This window comes from Salmo salar, chromosome 02 (assembly GCF_965601325.2).
Source record: "Salmo salar chromosome 02, fSalSal1, whole genome shotgun sequence".
In the NCBI taxonomy this organism is placed as follows: Eukaryota; Metazoa; Chordata; class Actinopteri; order Salmoniformes; family Salmonidae; genus Salmo; species Salmo salar.
The window spans coordinates 62,796,659-62,808,032 of record NC_138292.1 but is presented as its reverse complement, the minus strand read 5'-3'; the positions used below and the strand labels follow the sequence as shown (position 1 = coordinate 62,808,032).

The following is an 11,374-nucleotide window of genomic DNA, read 5'->3' as shown; positions in this document are numbered from 1 at the left end:
ATTTTACTTTAAAAAGGCGGGGTTATTCATTGACTGACGTTAGCTTTGTCCACAAACATTGATTCACTAAATACTAACTACTGAACATGCGCTGTAGAGAGTAGGCGGGATTTCCTGATACTTTTAGCATTTCGGCCTCTCTCGTTGAAGGGCACTTGTTCAATTCCGTGCACAAGGGTCGTGTGTTGAAGGTAAGAATAGTGACAATCAATATAACATCTAGCTTTATTCATTTCCCTACGTTTTATAACAGCGTTGTCCTGGATGCTGTTGCTTGTGGTGTCTCTAAAATGCCCGTTTAGTTGTTTGTCAGTACCAACTAATCTTGCTAGACAATATTGCTAACGTTAGCGAGGTAACTCAAGACAAGCCAGATCGTTTGCTAACGTTAACCTCTAGCGGGAGCTAGCTAGCTACTGCCTGGCCAGCTACTGTTTTTGAATGAATGCGAACCAGCTAACAAACAAGCAATACCCACACAAATATAGCAGTCCGCTTTGTGTTGAATGGTACCACACAATTACATGATATAATTACTGTAACTAGCTAACGTTACGTTAGCCGATTTGTTTCCACTTGTGGGAAGAAGTTGCCTGGCTTGCAGGCCGTCAGGCTTGTCAGCTAGGGCTACTGAGCTTCAATGTTTGACAGGCAAGTTGTCTTGAGTAATCCTTTTTTCCCCCAGTACAATAAGTACTGATATTAACTACTTGCGCGTGGGTGTTAGAAATAGGCCGTTCCATAATTTGCGGTTGGCATTACTTTTTACTTGCCCTCTGTAAGCCTCCTATTATCAATGCATTGTAATTGACTGAGTAATCTATTTCTCTCGGGACCAGCTACTATCCAACATGGGCGGACACGACGCAGGAACCAGTCACCAGTTTACTGGTTTTGCCAAGTACTTCAATGCATACACAATCACAGGCAGGAGGAATGTAAGTTCATGCATGAATTACTGTGCAAGGTGGTGTACAACCAGTTCACATTCTCAGAAAGGTCACACGTGTGCTATTCTGTCCACAGTGTGTCTTGCTCACATATGCAAGCATAGCCACCATTGCCCTCTTCTTGAAGTTGAAGCCCAAGAAACAGGCGGCTGTCACGGCAAAGTGATGTGAGTGTATTGCATAGGATACTGTCAGTTTCTCGTACCCATTTTGTCTAGCAAACTTACAATTTTTTTGTTAAGACTGCACTGTTTTATTCAGAAATGTGTATTTGACTATAATCAGGAGTGTTTGTATGGACAATACATGTTTCTGCCTGTGGAAAGCTAACTGTATATTTCCCATGTGTTTTTGTTTCCTCACAGGTGTCCTGACTGTTCTGTAGTATAGTGGTCGGAAGTTTGGCGGCAGCTGGATGTGCTTGTAAGAAATAAGGCCATATTATTTGGCATCATCGTGTTATTAACATTAAAAACAATGTAAAATTTAACCCACCAAGTCATTAAAAAAGTGTTTTATTTACACAATATGCACCGTTATAAAAGACTATACAGCATGACAGCCACATAAAGCTGTGTTTGTGGCAGTGAAAAAACATGGTCTCTTTAACAGGCTAGTAATGGCACTCATTAGGGGAGTAAGGTGACATTGCTCCTAGACACTGGTCCTGGGTCAGTTTTGCATTTCCCCCACTAAGGATTTAGATTTGTGAGGACAAGCTTATCCTGGATCTGTATCTAGGGCAATTTCACCCCAGAGCCATTTTAGGCTGGGTGGGCTCAATCAGATCCTAGATCAGCTTGGCGGTGCTGCAGCTTTTGGAACAACCATGGTCCTTAGGTCTGCATCACAGTAGATAAACTTCAGTTAGCCAACTCAACTGGTTGGGCATTTTGCTTTGATCCACTGTCTTTAACCGGTTGGATACGACTTTTGTAATTTCTCATCTCACACAGCCCTAGTTTTTTTTAGCAGGGGCTTCTCTGAATGTCCTCATGGGTTGTAGGCCCCTGCAGCCAGCAGTAGGTTCCTGCGGGTGAAGTGCAGGTGAATGACAGGGGTGGACTTGGTCATGTAGGTGCCTAGCAACAGCTCCTGGGAGTTCTCTGGTAGATGGATGTGACCTGTTGCCGCGGTGAAGTCATCCAGCTCCACATCATCAAAGGCCTTCAGTGTATCCCACAGTTTAACAGTGTTATCCATTGAGCCTGGAAAATAAATTATATAAGTGGAGTGGTGGAAAAGTACAAGCATACGTTTCTTGTAGACCCAATATCCTCCTAAACCATACTGTGCTTGCTCAGGTATTTTCTTTTCACGTTGTCCTTTCAAGTATGGTGGGTGCATGACCAGGCCAGCACAAAGGGCTCAGTAGTATGAAAAGGCTATTACATGCCAGTTTGACTAAAAGGGACACCAACCTGAGGCTAGTATCTCTCCGTCCCTGCTGAACTTGAGGGCATAGATGGTGTCAGCATGTCCCTTCAGCTCTCCGACCATGAGGCCGTGACCAACATCCCACAGTAGAACCCTCCCATCAGTTGCTCCCGAGGCCATGAACTTCCCATTGGGGGAGAAGGCCAGGGAATGAATGGGGCCCTGGGAACCAAACCGGTTTAATGAGATATGGAGGTTCAGTAACATCACACACTAGTCTTGTGTACAGTTTGCAACAAGTTATTTTAAATCATATATACATTTGTACAAAAGGACATGTTACTCAGGGTTGTGGAAAAAATCTATTCAGGTTGTTCCTCCTCCCTTTCAAGGTTTAGTCTCCCATTTCGTGCCTACTAAACATGACCTTGAACACCAAACCATCCTATACACATTCTATTGGGAGAGAACAGATCACCAGGTGCCCTACAACCTTGAACTCTTCATACCTTGTGACCGGTGAGGATGCGGACACAGTTTCCAGTCAGGACGTCCCAGAGGCGGATGGTACGGTCAGCTGAACCCGTGGCCACATAGTTGGAGTTAGGGTGGAAGCGGGTGCACGTGATGTCAGCCAGGTGACCAGCGAACATACGCAGGGGCTGATAGTGGTCAGTCGCCCACAGACTGCGGAAGAAGACAACGCATAACCTCAAAGGACCAGTGGCTGTTTTCTTGTGACCCATCAGGTAAACAAAACCAAATTACAAATCAGGCTTTTTCTCTAGACATAAATGAAGCCTTGAAAGCCGTCAATAGAGGATTTCCATTGAACATCCTTTTCAGTCCAGGAAACAGGCCCAAAGAATGCCATTCATTAACTGCATTGAAACAAATGTAACATTAGGTATTAATAAGGGTTCTTACCGAGCGACTCGGTCATGTCCCCCAGAGATAAAGTAGTAACCATAGGGTGAGAACTGAGTGTCCCAGACAGGGTAGTTGTGTCCTTTATACCCCACCAGACAGGTGAACGTCTGCAGACTCCACAGTCTGACCGTACCGTCCTCAGAACTGGACAACAGGTAGTTCCTAAAATACATGATTAGAGGAGAACTGAAGTTAACCATAGAAATAAGAACACTAGAAAAGACTAACTCTAGTGTTTCAAATCTCTATGAAGTTAACAATTAATTCAAACTAATGTATCCTTGCCTCCTCTTTAACATTAGTCCGATACACCACACTACATGATACACCCAGGTCCAGTTTTCCAGACAGATTAAGCATAGTCCTGGACTAAAAAGCCCTTAGACCAGGGGTGTCAAATAAAAACAGTGTCGTTTCTTGACTGTCCAGCTCGCTAATAATCACTAGACCGTCAGGGAGCATAACAATTCCATTAACAATGTATAGTGGACTCCTTTTTAGAAACATTTGACGGCAAGGAAATAAGACGGCTTCAGTACGGCCTTCCAGACCTCATTGAAGCTCGAATGCGGCCCCACCGGGGCAAAATCAGTTCGAAACCCCTACCTTATACATTCTCCATTGAGCATTCTTCATAGTCCAGGACCAGATTTAATCTGAGTTTGGGAAAGTGTCCTCCCCAATGATCACTTTATAACATCTTACCTGTCAGGGCTGAAGCTGATGCCGTATACTGGTCCACTGTGTCCGTACAGGATCTTAGACTCACTGGCCGTCTTCTCATCCATGATCCTCTCCAACACGTCATCAGACTCTTTATCAATATTACTCAGGTCTACAGGGAGACGAGAGAGAGAGGGGGAGCAGATTTAAAGTCATGGTTACTAGCAATGTATGTGCAAGCTTATGATCTCAAGTTCAACAATGGTTATAGATGGCTTGTGGAATGCTACTTTCTGCCTTGGTTATAACATGTGTATGATGTATTGTATATTATCTCTGTGGTCACCACTGTCATTTACCTGCTGCAGATTTGACCCGGCGTAGTTTCTTGGGGGTGACGCTCCACACCCTAACGGTGGAGTCAGCGAAGCCCCCCGCGATCAGACTGGAGTCATCTGTGAAGTCCACCGCTGTCAGACCCTACAGGTCAAAGGTCAAGACAGAATACTGTATATGTTACCGCATTGTTTTGTGGTAATACTGTGAATAAAAGTTTTATTCATAATATTAAATAATGATGCTTTAGAAGCTTCACGTTGATAACACTGAGCTCATCGCAAAAACATGAATAAGGTTTTGTCAACATTGAAATCAAGTTATACTTGAATACTAATAAAGTTATCAAACATTCAAAATCCATATCCAAGCATGGCTGACCTGGTAAGCGTTGAGGAAGGAGTAGAAACAGATGGAGGGTAGGTTTTCTGGGCCCAGACGGATCTTCTTAGTGGCCTCCTTCATGTTCATGATCTTGTCCAGCTTGTCAGAGTCCTTCAGCTCGGGGAGGGGGATTCTTGGATATGAAAAATTAACACGGTCAATGTATAAGTCATAGTCAGGCAGTAACAGTTGTTTCAATGGGGAGGGACTGCAAATGCTAACAAGCTTCGTGGCTAACTCTAGTGCAGAATAGAGTACAAATGTTGTTCGTGGTCTCTGAAACATAAGGAAATCTGGGCTGCGTTTATTAGGCACCAAATGAAAACTGACTGAAACAGGGACTACCTGGACTGGTCCAATAAGAAATAAACTTTTTCATTTTTCCCTAGCAAAACGGTTCGCTAGGGTGTGTGGTGTAAGGAAAACAACCCCTAACTAAAGAAATGTGTGTCAGTGGTGAAGTACCTAGTTTGTTGGGGTGCGTTGGGGTCCTGTTTCTTGCTCTTGGAGCCCATGCTGTCCTTCTTAGGTTTCTTCTTCTTGGGTTTGCCCTCCTCGTTCTCTGCCTCCTCATCCTCATCATCCAGAGGCACCTCGATCTCTGGCTCCTTCAGAAGACCATAGAACACCTGCACAACAGCCAGGAGTGGTACAGTAAGTGTAGTCAGTACAGATAGTCTCTCAATCAGCAAATACAGTAATGCATATCTAAAATTAAAAAGTATTGCTCACTGGCTTGCTCACCCATACATTGATAACACTACTTTAAAACAAACCCCCCCCCCCCCCCCACACACACACACACACACACACACACACACACACACACACACACACACACACACACACACACACACACACACCTTGGCTTTGTTGGCATCTCTCTTGCCCTCCCCAGCCAGACTGCCCGACATGGCATCAATCTGACTTTTACTCCGAGGCATCCCGTCAAAGATATCAATATAGAGATGTTCCTGTATAATATTCCAGATCTGGTTGTTCTGACGTTCCTGAAGGTGCCTCTTCAGCAGCTGGTAAGATAACATATGATACGTTATTGTCAACTGCCACAGAGACCTTGACATTTCTGGTTTTCCTTCCCCCCCCCCCCCAGTCAGTGCTGGGATTTGAAGTTAATGGCCCACCAAGGCTACTTACCTGGTAGGAGTCTCGGGAGATGCGGAGGACAAACTTGCTGGTCCTGAAGTCCAGCATGGTCTCGTTTCCCTTCATGTGTTCCTTCTTGGACATGCTCGAGAGGATGCGGAGGTCCTCCTCGTAGTAACACTCCTGGTCACCGCTGAACCTGAGGTAGGAAGAGACAGCAGGGAGAAGAGTCAGTGGATCTAACATCTAAATAACGCATGCATAGTGTAACATTACACTAAGTTAGGCAGTTACAAATAGAACAGGTTGTTTTCCATTTGATTGTGGAACTCATAAAAGTCCCTGACAAATCAATACACCAGTTGGACCTAAAATCAATAAAGACATGTACTTGACAGGCAGGAACTTTGGAGATGCTACAAGGGAGCAAAAACACTACCAGTCCACAACACTTACTTTTCAAAAAACTGTTTAGCCTCATTCTCGTGGTTGTTGTAGACCAGCTCCAGGTACATGTGGACAAACAGTGGGTAGAAGACCTGGGAGAGTTCAGCTCTGTGGCAGTCCAGGACAGACTCAATAAACTTCTTCAGGCCGTTATAGTAGAGTGGGTAGAGGACAGGGTCCCCCTGCTGGCTATAGGCCGACAAGACAACGTTGACGTCTGGTTGGTCTTCCCCACCTGATGCTGCCACCACTGTACAAGCACAGTTAGAAGAATGAAAATATATTGGAGTAGCTAACTAATAGTAATATAACTATTGGTCATATCCATAGTAGTTTGGGGGTTGGGGTGCTGCGACTAGGAAAGGCCCATACTTTTGTGAAAACAGAAGCTAAATGTATTTGAGTGTTTACCTGCATTTGTAACCAGTCTGATAATTATCTGTACAAAACAGTTAACTTGTGGAACATAAAAATACTTGCTTGATATATGTTTTCCAGTTTCTTGAAATACTAAGGAAATACAACTTATTTATTTGTGCAAAGGGAAAATGGTCTATTCATTCCTTTTCCATTTTAGTAGACGCTCTTATCCAGAGCAACTTACTGTAGTGATGCATACATTTTCATACTGGCCCCCCATGGGAATCCAACCCACAATCCTAGCATTGCAAGTGCCATGCTCTACCAACTGAGCCACGTCACCAGAAACCACTTGATGTCTCAATGTACTCAATTACTGTATTATACGTTGTTTTTCTTCATAGTGATGGAAAGTCTACCGGTACTAACCTAGATGACCAGCCTATGTACAATACAGTAATGTACATTAAGTGGTTTGTAAGGATGGTCAATTGTGTTTTTTCTATTTTATTTGGTCAAAATATTAAAACCCTGTCCTCAAATATAAATGTTTGAGGATGGGGTTTTGTTCTTTCTGGATTCTATTAGAATGACAATCGCAGGGACAGAGCAACAACTCTTACAATTGCAAATATTGAATTACGAAAGATACTGTTCTTAATTATACAACTAACTACCTTTTTTGCCAAAGCAGAGATGCTGGAGAAAAGGAAATGTGCTTCATGGTAACAGACCTCTATATCAGTCCGTACTTTTGTGAAAATAATTTTTCCCAAAAATATTACTATTTTGCGTTACTATTTTTTTTTAATTCTGTTTTTTCAGGGGGTGCTGCACACACTCAACACCCCTACTTCCCGCGGCTATGGTCTTATCACAATAACTGTTTTCATACATCTACCAGCAACAGTATGAGGAACAAAAACAGTAGTTTCAGGACTGCCTGTCAAGCTCTCTCGTGTCTCATTCATTCAACAGTAAGCCAACTGGTAATAACAAATCAATTGCATTACATGCCCTTGTGAATATGCAAGTTATACTCATGCGTTTGGTATCTTAGCTGGGTAGTTAGCTAACAAGGAAAATAAAAACAATACGCATGACTTTTGAATGTGATCGCACGAGACCTTTTGGGGCTGCGGTGGCCGGGGGTGCGACGGGGGTGGCCATTGACACTCGGCTGAGGAGAGAGTTGGCATCCCCCCCATCAGCACTGACATTTGGGACGCCACCCGATCCAGCTCCCGCCGACTCGGATACCGGGGAATCATCTGCAGATAAGCCCGCTTCTCGCCGCAAAATGTCGACCGACTCGGTCAATTTATTCCTCTTGAGAAATTGCAGCACCGCGAGCAGTGTCTGTTGATCTTCACCCGATCCCGCAGGAGATTTCGATTTACCGCCCGAAGACGTAGAACCGGGTGACGAAGAGTTTGCATTGATATTTCCAGACCCATCGTTTGTTATTTCTGTTTTTATGTCTTTTTCGACCTCCAGATTGAGCTGACCATCTTGCACAGCCGCCATTTTCGAAATGAAGTGCGCATGTACGGGCAAAATAAAGAAACGTGGACCGCACAATATCTGGCATTCTGATTGGTCCTCCCTAAGGACAGATTGTAGTGTCGTCGGTTCTCAGTGGTGTAGGCGGATTCTTAGAGAACCGTCATTCCTGTACAGCAGCCAATCAAAATTCGAGTTTATAACAATTTCAATTTTTATTTTTAGGAACGATTTATTATGGCCAACTCATATTTCTTGCTTGTAGAAATATTGTGCTATGATGTTAACATTTTTGTATTATATGAAAATCTTGTATTTGTAACTTAGTTAACATTATTGAAGAGGACAGCTAATAGCTTAGAGGTAAATATTTTTTGCATTACTTGTATTGCTTTTAGTTTTAGTCAGTATATATTTTTCACCTGCTAACAAAAATATACAAAAAATGATTATCCTTGATTGGGGATCTGTGATCTATATGTGCCAGTCATGTGTCAGTTGTACCAGTAGGTGGCACTTTGGGCCCACTGTCACTTTCCCTGACGTTTGAGAGAGTGATCAAATCTCCTTAAAGGGATTCGGCAATACCAGTATATTTTTTTATTGCTGATGTTTTCAATGAAATGGTGTAAAAAAAAGGAAAGAAAAAGCAATACATTTTTATATTCTAGTCATTTTGCAGATGCTCTTATAGGGAGCGACTTACAGGAGCAATTAGGGCTAAGTGTCTTGCTCAAGGGCACATCGACCGATTTTTCACCTAGTCGGCTCGGGGATTCGACCAAGCGACCTTTCGGTTACTGACCCAACGCTCTTAATCGCTAAGCTACCTGCTGCTCCTTCAACAATGCTGTGCTGTCAGTCTATTCTATGAGAAAGACATATTGAGTACGGTTACATGCACACAATAATACAATAATGCAATTTTGATTTATTATTGTGGATAGTCAGATTAATATAATAGTTTGTTTAAACTGTTTACATGCTTTGCAAGAAGAACGATTTTCCTAATAATCCAGTTTACATGGACAAATCTGAAATCAGGCTACCTGATGGGACAATAAGGAGGAACTTAGGTGAATAAGTAAACATTTCCTGACTCAAACCGATAGTAGTTTTGACCAAAATAGCTAATTCGGCCAGAGGCTTTCAATAGAACAACTGTTCACATATTTCTGAATCATGAATTCACTATATATGGAAAAGATTTTTGTGTAGATTTCCACCTTACGTATGTCATTGGCTCATGAAATTACAGTTTAGTCATTTGGTCTTTCAACTGATATTGAAATGGCAAAGTCGCAGAGCTTGCATTCAGCAATGTCAGGAGTCATGTGACCCATTTTTGCAGTTGTTTCAGTATAACACTACAGTGAGAGAGAGGGGGAGAGGACAAGCTCCAATGAACTAGTTTCAATGTATGGAATCACTTCAGAGTTTCTTGATTTTGGGTAAACTTCTTTAAATAAGTGCAGAAAAAAATCCAGTCAAATTGAACTTTCTACCACAGTGACCAAGGTATTTTTGTGAAGCCTATTTGTTTCTGAGTTCGGACATGTAAAGTTTGTATGTGAAAACTATCTCTAAGATGCATACTTTCACTTTTTCCGAACTCCCTTCACTTGCGCTTAAGAGGGAGGCTTGTCCTACCGGTGCTGGTGCCTGCGCAGATCAAACACACCACTGGAACACCGAGTAAGGTGTTAACATTTCTAATAATTCCAAAGATTTCTCAGCAAACTAGGTGTTTTATTTGGCGTATGCTTAGAATTTTACCTTATTCCGATTAAGATAAAAAGACTAAAGTGTTTACATGACTATTGCCATACTTGGCTTACTGCCATAATCATGTGTAATATTCAAATGATTAGTGTGCATGCAAACGTACTCATTGTTACAGGGCATGTGAAGTATGCCACTGTACTTTCTCTCTCTCTGCACTTTAACGGAAATTGTAATTTATACCTTCATTTTAGGTATTATCAACAGTAAAAAACTCAAATGTTTAACTGCAGCATACTGTAAATTATGGTGCATTGTGGGAAAATTGCTGTATATCGAATGGTACTGTAATTCCATCCCACAGAATACTGTATCTTTGGAGCGTCAAAAACCTTTTGACCACTAGTGGGTGCATGGTATTGTTGTTTCTGGCTCATTAACATATTTTGAGGCGCGCCTTGTAAAAGGCTATATTTGTTGCACCCATGAGTGAGAATGTACATTTTACAGTATTGTACTCTGTGTCATTACACAGTACTTGCTTTGATACCATGTTTATATTACAGTAGGTGTACAGTAATATTAAATACAGAATTTTACTTGCCACCGAGCTGCCTGTAAATTCATGGTAACCCCTTTACAGTGTGGCCAGCTCTCTCTCTCTCTCTCTCTCTCTCTCTCTCTCTCTCTCTCTCTCTCTCTCTCTCTCTCTCTCTCTCTCTCTCTCTCTTTTGAGCCACAAGGATTCATGCTATTGCAGCCTGTGTTCAATCATTCTCCCAGCAAGATTTCTGATGGGAATCTTTGTCCTTCACTAATCCCTGTATATCCTCTTATATTCTACACTGCTTATCTGACTTTAGCCAGACTAGTCATCTTGTCTAAGGACATTGTACATAGAGATTTCATTTAAGATATTGATTATTTTAAGGAATAACATACAGGTGTACGATCTTAATTTGATCTATATTCAGTCACAGCAAAACAATCCTGCAGCAACAGGATTTGAGCGTTTAGTCTATAATGTTGCTTGATCAGTGGTTAGGCTATAAGCTGACCGAAAGTAGACTACATGAAAAGTGCAACACTGTTGATATAACCGTGTGTTAGTGTGGGTTTTCAGTCAATTGATTGAAATCACGACGCCCATCATTCTCAGCAACAAAAGAGTGATCAAATTACATCTGTAACTATTGCTTTAGATTTGGCCAAAACCACATGTCAGTATGTGTTTACATGGTTCAACAGTTTCATAGCAATTTGATCTAATACATGTCAGAATTTAAATCAATCAGCTTTTAGTTTGAATGCACCCTATTGCTGGAACAAAATTCAAAATACACTACCGTTCAAAAGATTGGGGTCACTTAGAAATGTCCTTGTTTTTGAAAGAAAAGCACATTTTTTGTCCATTAAAATAACATCAAATTGATCAGAAATACAGTGTAGACATGGTTAATGTTGTAAATGACTATTGTAGCTGGAAACGGCTGATTTTTAACGGAATATCTACATAGGTGTACAGAGGCCCATTATCAGAAACCATTAATCATGTGTTCCAATGGCACGTTGTGTTAGCTAATCCAAGTTTATAA

At 41.9% G+C, this 11,374-nt stretch overlaps 2 protein-coding genes across 2 annotated transcripts; one reads left to right on the top strand and one right to left on the bottom strand.

Moving 5' to 3' along the window:
* The first annotated feature begins 119 nt into the window (after positions 1-119).
* On the top strand, positions 120-1,438 carry usmg5 (Up-regulated during skeletal muscle growth protein 5). Its single transcript, NM_001141854.1, is given in 4 exon segments — positions 120-191; positions 840-938; positions 1,027-1,117; positions 1,316-1,438. Coding segments are annotated over 2 exon segments (177 nt in total). The 5' UTR covers positions 120-191; positions 840-851; the 3' UTR covers position 1,117; positions 1,316-1,438.
* An 11-nt stretch (positions 1,439-1,449) lies between these two features.
* Positions 1,450-8,109, bottom strand: LOC106588642 (transcription initiation factor TFIID subunit 5). The gene is made up of 12 exons (XM_014177822.3): positions 7,682-8,109; positions 6,204-6,444; positions 5,799-5,946; positions 5,504-5,671; positions 5,106-5,269; positions 4,638-4,773; positions 4,280-4,400; positions 3,963-4,092; positions 3,255-3,419; positions 2,837-3,014; positions 2,372-2,549; positions 1,450-2,158 (listed from the first exon to the last, which is right to left on the bottom strand). The coding sequence occupies exons 1-12, from the start codon at positions 8,079-8,081 to the stop codon at positions 1,944-1,946; spliced, it is 2,244 nt and encodes a 747-aa protein (XP_014033297.1). The 5' UTR covers positions 8,082-8,109; the 3' UTR covers positions 1,450-1,943.
* Between the last annotated feature and the right edge of the window lie 3,265 nt (positions 8,110-11,374).

Bases quoted from the DNA above. Each gene is read 5' to 3' on its own strand.
- LOC106588642 (XM_014177822.3), bottom strand. From the start codon at position 8,081: ATGGCGGCTGTGCAAGATGGTCAGCTCAATCTGGAGGTCGAAAAAGAC. The intron at 2,550-2,836 runs GTATGAAGAGTT...TTTGGTTCCCAG, and splicing joins GCATCCTCACCGGTCACAAG to GGCCCCATTCATTCCCTGGC. The intron at 2,159-2,371 runs GTTGGTGTCCCT...TTTATTTTCCAG, and splicing joins CGGAGAGATACTAGCCTCAG to GCTCAATGGATAACACTGTT.